The 14296-nt window shown below is 36.7% G+C and overlaps 1 protein-coding gene across 1 annotated transcript; it reads right to left on the bottom strand.

Moving 5' to 3' along the window:
* Window positions 1-545: 545 nt before the first annotated feature.
* Window positions 546-13611, bottom strand: LOC142977377 (cilia- and flagella-associated protein 61-like). Its single transcript, XM_076121256.1, has 32 exons — window positions 13466-13611; window positions 13246-13380; window positions 12853-13013; window positions 12271-12415; window positions 11941-12076; window positions 11588-11748; window positions 11301-11361; window positions 10765-10961; window positions 10517-10617; window positions 10267-10378; window positions 9982-10093; window positions 9772-9848; window positions 9428-9604; window positions 9142-9220; window positions 8856-8981; window positions 8520-8632; window positions 8287-8418; window positions 7769-7963; window positions 7402-7530; window positions 6876-7036; window positions 6219-6406; window positions 4686-4881; window positions 4232-4401; window positions 3876-3982; window positions 3734-3787; window positions 3463-3595; window positions 3039-3212; window positions 2530-2643; window positions 1911-2027; window positions 1504-1575; window positions 1084-1116; window positions 546-704 (listed from the first exon to the last, which is right to left on the bottom strand). The coding sequence occupies exons 1-32, from the start codon at window positions 13609-13611 to the stop codon at window positions 546-548; spliced, it is 4173 nt and encodes a 1390-aa protein (XP_075977371.1).
* Between the last annotated feature and the right edge of the window lie 685 nt (window positions 13612-14296).

Raw genomic sequence — 14296 nt, forward strand, 5'->3', positions numbered from 1 at the left:
GAACATGTGTAAAATGAAATAAATTGTCTAAAATGTCACAAGGAACGTTTTAATTTAGATGTAAGTCGAAAAATATTCAAAAATATTCGTCACACAAACTATATTTTTCTAGAATTTTTTGACCTGGTTCAAACTCTTTCTTAAATCCAACATCGCATAAAAATGCAAACTACTAAATGAAATGCCGAGTAACTTAACACATGAAATCAAAAACTATAAATAAAACTGGGGATCGAAACGCTGTTAGTAACAGGCTGTTTATTAACAACCCTAGTACCTACAAATATGCTTTTTCTCTTTGTTATTCTGGGATAAAGCAATAGCCAGAGAAACATATAGTAAAGTATACGAGTACACGATGTATTCGAACTAATTACGTTCGAATACATCACAATCTTGACCTTAACACGTCAAAAACCTGTGTTTTTTATACATCATTAATATATGTTAAATAACATAATGAGAAGATTTTGCGCAATTAGGCGCTACTATTTCACATTTCAGTAGTATTTTACCTGAGAAAGTTGGTGAAAAAAAGATACTTTCTACTTAGACAATCCATCCCTCGGCGCGGCGTAATGCGGGTTAATCACGCTGTTCCTGTCAAGATACATCGCTAGATGTGCCGACACTATGCGTTCACCGGACACGTGTTCCCAGAAAGTAGTCGCTTCTTTACGAAGACTCTTGTCTTGACCACATTTCTGTACCAACAAAAAGTTGATTTTAAAAAATTGCTGCTTTACAGAAGCCAGATTTGGTTGGTCAAGGGTCTACTCCCAAAATGAGGGACTGGCTTTGAGTGCACGCTAGCCTGTTGCGGGTTGACGACATAACAATACTTTCAAGAACTGTATAAAATAAGTTAAAAACATGCAAGATTTCATCACGATGTTTTGTTCACCGTGAGAACAAGTAAAGTGAAAACTCGAATAGTCGTAGGAAAACGTAACCAATAAACATTTCCATCGCAAGAAAAAATACCTAAACACTTTCTGCAATGGAGTTGTGATTCTAAACAACAATAAAATTGTATCAATAACGTTTGATAACACTAAAGGTGGAATGATAGAATTTACTCACTATTGGCATATCAGCAACGTCGTGCGACTTATCCTGAAAATATGTTCATCATTACGTATTCATTACTATAGTACAGACAATAGCTATAGTCTTCAATACAAAATATTATTATACAATAAGGTTGAAAATATGTAAATGTTAGCACAAGATTTTGTATGAATTTGTAGGTCTAGAAAAGCGCTAGCATTTGAAACACCACTCACACTTAAATCAGCGCATATTATTATAAACCCAGCCCGTATCAATACATTAACTTATGCGAGGGACTAAGTGTATTTCAAAATTATGCTTCATTTTTGCGATAGGAACATAAGAATATTTAAGAGTACAAGCTCAAAAGCGATTGAAACTATAATATAATTATTGGATTTGTTTTCTTCTCCTTACTCTTTTGATTATTTTTAAGTAGGCATCACTTACCATTCTAGAAGCGCTGGTTCTTGAAATAAATCTCTCTATGACAGATCTGAATGTGCCTAAAAGACGCATGCTCTGAAAGAGGTAGGAATATAATGAATTATGCTATTAATGCCTGGATTTATGGTTTCTTACGTCACTGGAAATCGAACCACAGGCTTCGCGCTCCGCAATGGGATGCAGTAAATAAGTACCTACAGTAAGTACCATTTAGGTTTTATTTGTACTCTAAAGTCAAGAAAATCTTTAAAAAAAATATCTACTGTTTCCGAATAAAATACTAAGAATAATGTAGCTGTAGTAGTTGAAGTTTCAAGGAATCTGTGCAGTACATTTAAAGATGCGTACAAAATAAGTAAAAAAAGTTTGAAAATTCAAACATTCAGAATAATCTGAAACAGAAAGAGTACCTTGGAGGAGAGACCGCCGCTCGAAATAACAGACATAATAGACTGACTCGTTGGGAATTTCATTTCGCTAGACATTTCATTGTACAACGTAAACTTGGATTTCAACAAATCAAAGATCTGTAAAATAAATATTATTTAGGAAATATAAAGTTCATATTCTACCGTCTGAAAAAAGGTTAAGAGTAATATGTTTAGCAAATATCTTTAAGAGTTAACTCATGTAGGTACTAAATAATTATATAGGGTTGAATTGGGCTGTTTATACCAATGAGAGACTAGTAGTTATAGAATTAAAGATGCGAGAGTAAAAGAGAATAGAGTAAAGGACTAAGTTTAGTTTCGAAAATTTTTATGCTAGTTAACAACCGCTTAAACGTTTTCTAACTGACATAATAAAACTAGAAGATAGCATAACCATTTTCCCGGAACATGTTAATTCAGCGCCATCTATTGAAAAAGTTGCAGAAACAATACCAAGCGAAAGCAAACCAGCTCTTTACACCCAAAGGTTTGTTAGTTCCCCTTGGAACAAGCGTCTCCCTTACTACCGACACTGCCTTAATATTCTTCCGATAGATGGTGCTATAATACAATTATATCTTTTGTGCAGTTTTCTTACCGTGCCCACATCCTGCATGTCAATATCATCGATGAGCTCCCTAAAGGTCTCCTGATACATTGCCGACATCCACGGCTGAGTGAAGAAGTCGTAGAAGTCTTTTATCTCGTTCTTCTGTTTACCATAAAAGCACAAACAGTCAATTATAAAGATATAGGTACAATCATTGCCAAGTAATATGAACCCAAAAGTTTAAAACGTTAATGAAATAAAATCACTCAATTTCTTAAGAAAGGAAGCACTATTAAAGATTGATTTGTATGATTATTAGGAAAAAATCACCTGCTTTTAGCTCAATAACATATAAAGAATCAATGACATATAAAGAAACTGCAGGAACTTTATTAAACTGACTTACTTACTTATTATATTTTGCTTATTATTTTCGACTACTTTTGAGTTCTTCGTTTCTTTGCAGTGGTTGATATTTTGACAATTCCATTGTTTAGACGTAAAGACAACTACTATTATCCTATTCCCAAATAGAAAACCTACTACACTATTCTCACCAAATATCGAGTAAGCAATTTGTTAAAGAAAGCTTCATGTTTTCCAAACAACTGAGAAAGTACATCAGAGGAGAAGGGTTTCTTGGACAGACATGTTACGTCTTCTACAACGTGCAGTATGTTTAAACGCAGACGAAAGTAGTTTCCGTCCTTGTCCGTCACAAGAGTGTGGCCCTAGAAATGGAATAATAAAAATTAGAATAAGTTATTAGAATAGTCAAAACCACAAAAACTGAAGAATATTCGTTTTTTTATATTGTGTCCGGAAAAATGTTTTTTTAAGGCTATTATGTGCCTATTCACGAAAAACCAAAACTCAATAATAGCTTCAATATTAATTCCTGTGACGCTGGCGTCGGTCGAGCGAAAGCTAAAGTACGCGAAAGGCAGTATTATTAACAAAAATCTCCAAAAATCTTTCTACCTGATTTGGCAGTATCTGTTGAACAGCCATAGGTGTCTCCCTGCCTGACTTCCTCAATTTCATGTAAAACAGAGGTCCAGGGAACGTCGCAGACTGAACTATTGGAGACTCAAACTTCATCACAGGTTGCCAACTACGAACGCAAAGGAACCGGTAGGGAATTACTAAGCATATTTTTTTAATGACTCCCAGAAGTTACTACTAGATTGACGTTCTGCATTTTTACTAAGCTAAAATGTAGAGCGTCAGTCGCTTTTTTTCTCTTACTTACCGTCTATAAGCGTTAAGCATCGTACTACTGCCTCCTGGTGATGAAGTCCTGAACCTAAAAATCAAAATTATCAGTTGGCCTTTCATACTTCCTTGTAGCTGGGATCACAGCTAAAAAAGAAGAACTAAATAAGAGCACTTACCCTAAGGCGCTAGAGCTGTATCGCAGCAAAGCATCGGACAACGAACGTTCAGTGTCAACAGCTCCCATCACGAATGGGTCCAGTTTACGTAAAAATAACTTTGCTAGCTTTAAAACAAAAAAAGCAGTGAATTTAGTTATTACATTATTTATAGAGATACAAAAGACGCTGCAATTTAAAGCAAGTTAGTTCAAATTTTTTTTTTTTTTTTTTTTTTTTTTTTTTAACCATTTCAAATCAATTTATTTAAACCTCTATATACCTAAATAGGAGATAAAAAACCATTTTCTAAATAATAAAACTAGTATTACTTTCTTGTAATAAACTACTAAGATTAAGTAAATAATTGTCGTTACCGCTTCCCCAATATCCTCTGAGCAATAATTCCTATGCAGACGACGCGTAGCATACAATCTTCTGGAATAACTGACGCAAGTGCCTGCGCCGTAGATACACCGGTCGTTCGTTTCAAACGTTGGACTCACTACTAAACCACCGTCGTATACAAGTCCACTTTCGTTTATTGCTGTATAGGAATGCAATATTAAAATTCAAGATTTTTTCAAAAACTACTCAAGAGACTATAAAATTGTAGAGAAAACTGTATAACAAAACGTGTGACAGTGATGTTCCATACTGTACTTAATACTTTGACTCCAACATGAATGTGTGGACCGCAAAACCCAGTACGTTGAAGATGCCCATGTTACTTCGAGTAAAACTCACAGCTCAACCGTGTAAAATAGTACGAGGTCGGAGTTTTACACTTCATTGAAAATACTTTACAAACTTTTTTAGAGCTTCTTTTACCTTTGAACGCATGCAAGTCAATAGCCTGCAGTCCATAATAGAACAGAGCAAAACATTTAAGCGAGATGGCATGTAAAGGCGTCATGAGATCGAGAGCCTTCACTTCATTGTCTTCTTGGTGCCATCCAGCCAAGTGGCACTGCCGTAACACGCGAATATTCAGCTTGTGCAATCTAGCTTGCACTCTCGCGTCAACCTAAACAATCATAATAATATATATTTTAAATGGACTTTTAACCGTACTAAAGTAACAAGTGAGGCTTCACATGCTAAGCTTCAAAGTGACATGTATCTTTAGTAAGTGTGATGCTAGTCTTATAGGTGGTATATTTTTAAAAATCTTTCTATCTTTATAAAGTTGGAAATATAGTATATAAAATATATGGACAATTCAGTCAGTTAATTAGTATTTTTCAATAAATACTGTAACTGATGTGTTTATATCTAGCGGGGCCCCCTTAGCTAGAGCGATGAAAGTGATAAGAGCGGTTAGCTCGTTCAATGTACCTACCAAATATAATGAAATGGTCCAATGTACCTCCGTTGTATCCACAGAAATGACCTCTGAAGTTGATGTCCATCCAGCGGGGCCCTTCGTCGTTATCAGGCCGAGATACTTAAAAGTGATGTCAGACGAAACTTGGCCCAATGTACCTTTCTAGTCATGTATTTGTTCTTAAAAGTTTGTGATGATATACCAGAAATTAAGTTTCAAAGTTTTGTCTAGCCAGCAGGGCCCTTTGTTATTTGTATTAACATATGCATAAAATGCAGACCATTCTTATGTCTTACCAATGTACCTCACAGTTATTCACTATTTACCAAATTTTTTCGGTTTTTCTACCTAAACAAAAAAATAAACTTTTCATACAAAATAGTCTGTTTCATATTTCATTTTGTATGAAAAGTTGATTTTTTTAAATACTGATTTCGAAATTGTACATATTTATGAGTAGAATCATCCCGTAAGAGGGAAAAGGGGAATTCAAATTACCTGGTAAGAAAATGTACTTTTGTGGTTGCCCCGTGTTGCACAAACAGACTATTTTGTATGAAAAGTTTATTTTTTTGTTTAGGTAGAAAAACCGCGAAAAATTTGGTTAATAGTGAATAACTGTGAGGTACATTGGTAAGACATAAGAATGGTCTGCATTTTATGCATATGTTAATACAAATAACAAAGGGCCCTGCTGGCTAGACAAAACTTTGAAACTTAATTTCTGGTATATCATCACAAACTTTTAAGAACAAATACATGACTAGAAAGGTACATTGGGCCAAGTTTCGTCTGACATCACTTTTAAGTATCTCGGCCTGATAACGACGAAGGGCCCCGCTGGATGGACATCAACTTCAGAGGTCATTTCTGTGGATACAACGGAGGTACATTGGACCATTTCATTATATTTGGTAGGTACATTGAACGAGCTAACCGCTCTTATCACTTTCATCGCTCTAGCTAAGGGGGCCCCGCTAGATATAAACACATCTGTAACTGCATTCGAAACCGAAAGTTTAATAAATCACACGTACTATTTCATCATTGAAGCAGTTGACCCTCAAAGCGGTGGCATCTTCCGTGGCCGGGAAGGGCTCAACAAACACAATATCTTTGGCTTTTATTCCCAACTCCAACAACGCTGCGATGCAACAGTATGCCTCTATACAATCTCCATACACAACCACTTGATTCTCTTCTGAAAGGGCGTGCTGGTCGTGTGCTGTGAAGACGAGACTTGATAAACACTCATTAATTTTAAACTCTCGCGTTGCATGTATAATATTTAATGGCGTGGCAACCTCGCCGAAACGTTAGGCATTTTAAGGGAAAAATGCGTGTTCGCGTTAATTCCCGTATCCTATTATATTGATAAACACTGCTCTTAGTTACATAGGAATTTTACACACATTTGTTGCCGGCCGCACCGTCAGTCGCTACACAGGTACATCTTCTGAGCACATCAGTAATAGCTGTGCAGTTTCCCTTTAAGCATTTTGTTTATTCGTATCAATGACCGACGTGAGCGTAAGAGGAAAGGAAGCCTAAGTCACTACATACGATTGCAGATCATATAGTCCCGAAATTCATTTCTAGACAGGGTAGATTGATTCTTGCAAGAAAATGCTACTGTCAAATCTGGTTTACTACTCGGGTGGGCAGCGATAAAGTGTATTTCATTTGGTACTTACCCTTATCACTGATCATGCGCATGAGTTTTATCAAGATGACGTTAGCCTCGTACAGAGAGTTTACGAGGAATACGTTGTCAGGCAGCTCGGGCGGCGGCGGCACACGATCCTCTTGATACTTTGGATTATCCATCAGTATTCTATCACATGGCTTGCCTTTTCTAGAGGAGGAACAATGACGAAAAGAGGGAGTTGTATTTGCAGCAAAAAAATAACGAGCATTTTGTAACTACTAGTACCTTCTATGATTTATTTATGGTATGCTATAAAAAAGATCTGGGGGCTATCACGTATCTCAGTTGTCAAATATTTGAAAGTCACTACCCTGTACATTGTTTTCTCCATTAGAATACTGTGGTTAGCACGTTACGTCAAAGCAGCAATGTACTGAATAATGACCATCAATTTGACGTACACTAGCTGTCAACTGAGATACGTGATAAGCCCGCTGATGGTCGCAAGAACAAATTCCGGCATTTCACAGACATTTTAAATGATACAATGAAGACTCATTAAAAAAACTCACTCGACTTCCTTAGCCAAATCAAGAGCTTCATCCAAGTAATCTGGATGCTGGAACTGTTGCCCACATGTCAATACTAATTCATCATAATATTTAGTACTGCCGCCTTTTAAATGAATGCATTTCCTTTTCCTGGAAAAGAATTGCGAGTGGGTACTACCATAACAAAACCACGATTATTTTTTTAAAAAGTGCAGGATAATCAATTCGATGAATAAAGTCTAGAATTTTCACAGTTGTTTTTATGTATTTGCTACATAAAAACAACTGTGAAAATTCTACTTAATAGGCTGACTTATACTTATTTGGGAGTGGGAAAGCCGGGGTTTATATTTCCTTTAATTTGTACATGATTTCATTTAAAATGTACCTGTCAATTCCAATCATAACAGCGGAGATAACATCAACGTAGTAATAAAACGGTACGCTCTTTATATACCGGTCTGTGAACCGGCCGTACCGTGGTACACATATGTCAGCAGCCTTCAGACAATCAGCTACTGTTGGCAGGCCGTGCTCGGAGACCAGCGTCACGTTGCTGAAGGTTAGGTACTGCGATGTTGGGCTGCATGTGGAAGAAACATAACGGTCATTGAAGAGCTCGCTAACTAAAACAACTTCATATTTAGGTATGGATAGACACTATACGAGTTTTTTCTCTGGATAGGTAGTTGCTTTTCTTTTCAAACGTTTTTGTGGCAACATAGTAAATAAATTAGTACTAATGATAACATCTGTGAGACCACCAGACAGTAAACAAAATAGATGTTCGCCCATTGTGAAAAGTCCTGACCTCAAACTTAGTCCAACAAAAATTTAATTGGAACCTTCTGTAAAAATAATGCCGCGTGACTTACAAACAGAACTCTATAATTCCGTAGTACTCACCCCATTATTAAAGTTTCTAGAAAAGCAAGCCCCGTTCTGCTGGCGCCCACCACTACGATACTGTTGTTTACATACACTTTAGGTAGACTCGTTAGAGGTCTTTCTAACATCCATAATGCAAATGGACTAGACCTGTGAAATATATTGTAAATTAAACGCACCTGTAAATATCGTTGATACAAAATTGGTTTAAAATCAAATAAACAAAAATAAGTATGAAAAAATAAACTCACAGGTCTCTAAATATTTTATCCAAGTCCTTATTTCCACTTATATTAGGCACAGACTGACGAGGATGCACGGGATTCATGTGCCCAGCAAGCGACATCAAATTACGAACAGGGCTCTACGTAAAAGAACTCCAAAATAAAATAATTATACTTCAGACTAAAAATGTTAAAAGAAGCTCTGGTCCGCGACTACTATATTGTGTAATATTATTAAAAAAAACGTACATAAACTACGTTCATTCAGTCGTTAAGCTCGTAAAAGAAACAGACCTTAAAATAGCAAGTAAGAGTACAAAAATGAATTAAGACAAAAGGAAAATACTACTAATAATAACATACCGCATCGCCCCTAGCAAATAACCTACATATCCAGAACAGTGTGGAGAAACGAGACTGACGCATGAGCTCCCTCATAAACCAACGCGTATGTGGTTCCAGTGCTGGGGACATTACGCCAGCTAGAATCTGAAATGTGATGACATATTTGAGTATATTAAATATTTATCCGGTAGGTAAGTTACAAAGAAAAGTCACGTGTTGTTTATTCGCCGAATATTTGTAGTCAATATTTAACTACTGAGAAAGCAATAGATAAAAATGATAACTTCCACAGGGACAAACTTACAGCTCCATCAGTGCCTGGTCGTCTAGGCTCTGGTTCTAAGTCATACTGAGTTCGTACCGCTGTGCCGTCTTCCAAAGGTCTAAAACAAATACTCTAAACTCAATGTTACAAGCTAACATATTATAGCATTCGTGTTCCTCAAGCTCACTACAATCTACCAGCCTGTCACTAGCGGAAACAAAACAATACAAAAATACAAGCGAATATAGACACTCAAGAGAAAATCATGTAGATAAAATGCTTTTAATCTATTCCTGTCTAGGTAGTTAGAGTAACAGTAACTTACCCTATCACAACAAAGCCAAACGGTTGATTTTCACTAAGTAACACAAAAGAGGTCAACGTCTTGGATCCTAAACTAGAATTAAATAGCTCTAATAAAGTTTCCATGCGCGGCGTATTCTCCAAAATTGTTCGTAAATCATTCTTGTCGTAATGTTCACCTGGTCGCACTCGCATGTTACTGAAATTATAAAGTTAAAAAATAGAGGTTTATTGTCCAAAAAACATAGCTGGTACCACCTATTAAGCTACGAAAATGTCGCGAAAATACATCGTAATTAGTAAAATAGATTCCCGAAGATACATAATAATTTGTAAAAACCAAAACGATACAATAAATAACATTACCCTCTCACAGAGTTCACATGCGCTACGAACAATGACTCATTGATAAACCTCATTCGGTTACCAATCGGCGTCACCAACTGAAAAGAGTTTGCATTTTTTTACTTATGTTTCCAATGTTACAACATGACAAAAAGGAACCATAATAAATATTATAAGCAGTGGACCAGTAAATAGTATAGGTATATACAATTTAGATATACTCGTACTAACCGTAAAATGTTCCAACAGCGGAAAAGCTGGTTGGTTTGATGGCAGACACAATATGCAATAATCTCGATTCGGAAAAAGCTCAAACGCCGCTTCAAGCACATCGAAGCCATATCTAAAAGATTCAAACAGTTTCTAACGATCCAGTTAAAATTACGTTTTAAATAGGACTAGTACCTACTAAAAAAAGAAATAGTTGCTACAAAAATTAAAGTATGATGTGTCTTGTTAGATTCTATTCCTTGACAGACATACTTAAGATTACTAATTATCATAATTTTATGTTACCTTTCGTCATAATCCGGGTGCATCGTAAACAACTCGATTAGAAACGCGTTAGGTGATCCATGGTATCGTACTGGCTTTGGCTCCTGCCGGCTTCCCATTAACCCAGAAGACGCTTTATGAAAGGTAAAATTTTATAAGATACTTTGTTCAATCGTCGATGAAGATTAAAAAGCGTTATTTATAACATTAATATAGTACCTAGACAAGCATGATTAGATTAGCTAAGTTTGTATGTAAAGAGCTTGCTTACTATGAGGTACGGAGGATTTATCTTTCTTTGCTCTTTCGGAACTAGCTGATTCATGTTGCGAATTCTTTTCAGTTATAACTTTCTCTATGACATCTGGAGTCCTATAATTCAAGCATATCTTTAAATGTAGGTATAGGTAAATACAAACTAAAATATCCTTTTATGCCTTTTACACATAACCTTTTAACACCATCATAATTTTTATTTCATTTGTAAGTATGTAAGTAGCTATCTTTCGAATTCCTTACCCTGCAAGTTCACTGTAAAGATATTCAGGTACCCTTAAATGTTCAGTATTGATGTTCACAATATCGTATTCCAAATCTAAGAGTGCTTCGTCCTCAAGTAGAATTTCAACGATTTGTTCTGTTTCGCGAGGAGACAACAGCGGTTGTGTTTCGGACACGATGGACGATTCGTGAGTACCATGTTCTGATATTTTCACCTAAATAAAAGAGATCTTAGAATTAATGTAGACCTGAGTGCAGGTACAGTCAGCTCCAAAAGTCGCCAAACACATCAAATTTACAGAGCTGTTTTGTTAAGTGCCAGATATATGGCAGACTCGCCTTCTATTACCTACATGGGACACCGTAATGGGTGTATTTCATATGCATCTCTGCCTACACCTTCAATCATAACAGGCGTCTATACCTACATGTATGTAAGACTTTGTAAAGGTGTCTCTGCATTTAGAAACAATATATGGCCGTTATTATGTTTTATGCATCATTCATAAGATAAAGTAGAGAATGCGAGATCCGTCATACAAAGGATATCTTACCCTAGCTGTATCGACCTTAGACACAGTAGATTCGCTATATTGAGGGGGTTCTCCATTCAAACTGCAAGAAAGTTTTGAAATAATGTCAGCAATGCAGAAAACCAAGACATTTTTATAACGATGTTGTAATAAGCATAACAAGTGTCTAACTTAAGATGACGGTGAAGTTACGAAGTCCATCGTAATGAGTAAAACATAGCCGGAATGACCATAAAAAGATCTCGTAAGCTCCTGAAGGGCTTTCATTCTCCTTCAAGTGCCTGTTTCATTTTTATGAAAATACCTACCTTAATATAGAGCCTGCCATCATATTATCTTTCGGCAGTGTCTGTGAGCTACCGTCCAAATGCCTCAGACCACCGAACGGTGACAATACAAAGCTCTCTTCCAAAGCCTCGTAATTCACAGTCGTGTTGAGACACATCATACCAACAGCAACTTCTTTGTGCTAAAATAACCAAAAATTTTAAGTCCACAATGACTTTAGCAATTTTGGACAGTATTCTTGAGCAATCCACAGCCGCATATTTGAGAAATATCAAGAGCGATTATGCCAAAAATTATCTAACAAAGGACACGCCGCACCCAGGTAATCCTGAGGTAGAGTTTAACTTAGCAAAATACAAATGAACAAATTCACCTCACACACGAGCAACACTCTATCTGACTCTGGATGTCTAGATATCAGTTCACTGATATAGAACTCTCCATACATCTCTCGTAATCGTGGCGCATGATTTTCAATAATTGGTACCAAGTCATCGTTGTCTTCCTCACTAGAAAATTAAGATAGTCAACAATATCTGTTACTATTGACCGGTAGAAATAATGCTCCTACATTCCTAACAAAGATCTTACAGTTACAAAGCTATAAATACAAGTAGGTATGAAAATTGCTCAAAGTAGGTATCTTATTAAACCTTAAAACGATTGCGTATTGCTATAGGAGTATAGAGCTATTCGTACTAACACAGCTCTCCTGACCCTCAACCGGGGGCTGACCTCGGATCGGTCAGCGATGAATAACGACGGCAGTTGATCACCAGACATGCCCTTCTCCATCACCTGTATGCGTCTGAACGAAGCCTCAGCACGTGAGTTACCTGGCACAATCTCTGTTGAAATATTGACCAATGTGGACTTTCAGTAAAATTGTCTACACTCTACTATAAACATTCGATGCCTGGTTACTATGCGTTTCATTTCTTTATAACAACATCGTGCAATAAGAAATCGAAAAAAAAATGTAGTTCGAAAGATTATTAGTAAGAAAGTGATAAAGGCATTTATATCGGGGGTAAAAATCCGTTTCCGATTGTCCTAGGAGAAAAAAATCGGAGATGTGCTGTATCCTCATTGAGGCTCTACGCGTAGAAGCCCATGTATCTTTCCTTTATTTCGGAAGGCTGGTGGCAACTTTCGCTACTACGTAAAGGTACCTATCCAAAGATAGGTACCGCATATTGATGGAACATATTTATACGCGATCCTTAACACGGCACGGACCTATTAGAAGTTTAGGCATCATCTAAAATACGGTATCACAACGTACGTGGATATTTCCTGTCAGATTTATACATGGCGATGTAATGGACGTACGGGTCATGCATAAAAATAGTTTTGAGCATGTTGTCGACAGCCTCCCGTGAGTATCTCAGGTCCCAACATAACAAATGAATGAACAACGTGTTGCGTGACTTCAATTCTACTGACCTGAAAAGAAACACAAGGCTCTGATTCTAATTGTGAGTGAGGAGAGCAATAATTTGTAGTACAGGCCGTTGATAGGGTATTCACCTAGTGTTAATTGAGTAAGCGTCTTGTCTCTTCGGAGATTATGTAGTTAACTCAAAGAAATTTCTTACCCTTCCTAAGCATACCTATTCAACCAGCAAAGTACTATCAGTTCAGAATTAAAAACATCGACTTCGTAGGACACACGTACTTGTATTTAGTCCAAATAAATTCCTCCCACGCAGATGGATGAACAGATGGTATCAAAGGGTAGTCTCTTGCAGAAAGAAACCCTACTATACCGTCTGTCGAATCTAGCTGACATATTGATAGGATGGAGTTTTCTCTGAAATTTGAAATAATAGAGACCCAACTTGCTATACACAAAATAACAGCGACTTTTTACAAAAAACAGCAAATAAGAATCTAACATCAGGTAAGTAATATCATTGGTACATTCAACTCTGAAGGTCTTTGATACAGAGTCAGTGATAAGATCCAATATTACTGGCGCATCTTCAGCGCTTGCAAATCGCACACGGCCTAGAGGTGGAGGCCTTGGCCCCCGTGATACCATAATTGTCTTTCAGTTTATAATAACTTAGATAGGTTATTCAACCAAATCAAAAATACCTATATGTTGACAATTATTGTTGTTAGCAGATTCAGAGTATACCACAGAGTACGTTATTAATACTGGAGTATACGGCACAGAGCACAGTTTACGGCCATTAAGAAAATTGTACTGTCCAAAGAGGTAAGATGTGAATGGTTAAGATCAGATGTCATCCTGATTAAAGAGTAAACCGCTGATTGAAAACGTGAAATCTCTTATCGAACCCCAATAAGAGTACCATGATTCAGTGCCATCTGGCGTAGACGCCTGCAATTAAATTATTAAGTTAAAGTAATAATGTTATATTATTATGTAACGTACTGTATTGATCATACTTGGTATAATAGCTTTCACAAAACAGGATCATGCGTGAGAGCGCCCGCCCAACGACAACATCCTGTCTGATACTTCTCTTACTATTTGTAAAACTATGATCCAACACTGTAGGTAGGCACCTATGTAAAGGAGAAGACACAGAATGCCATACGTCGTTCAGTGGGCAATCAACCATAGTCTAGTCATCCCCAAGCATTAGTAATTACGCATACATTAACAACCTATATGCATAATAGCTTAGCAGGACACTGCAACCACATTGACCTACAAACAGCTTGAATTTGTTTAGGTATCAAGTAAGTAAAAAACA

This window comes from Anticarsia gemmatalis, chromosome 12 (genome assembly GCF_050436995.1).
Source record: "Anticarsia gemmatalis isolate Benzon Research Colony breed Stoneville strain chromosome 12, ilAntGemm2 primary, whole genome shotgun sequence".
In the NCBI taxonomy this organism is placed as follows: Eukaryota; Metazoa; Arthropoda; class Insecta; order Lepidoptera; family Erebidae; genus Anticarsia; species Anticarsia gemmatalis.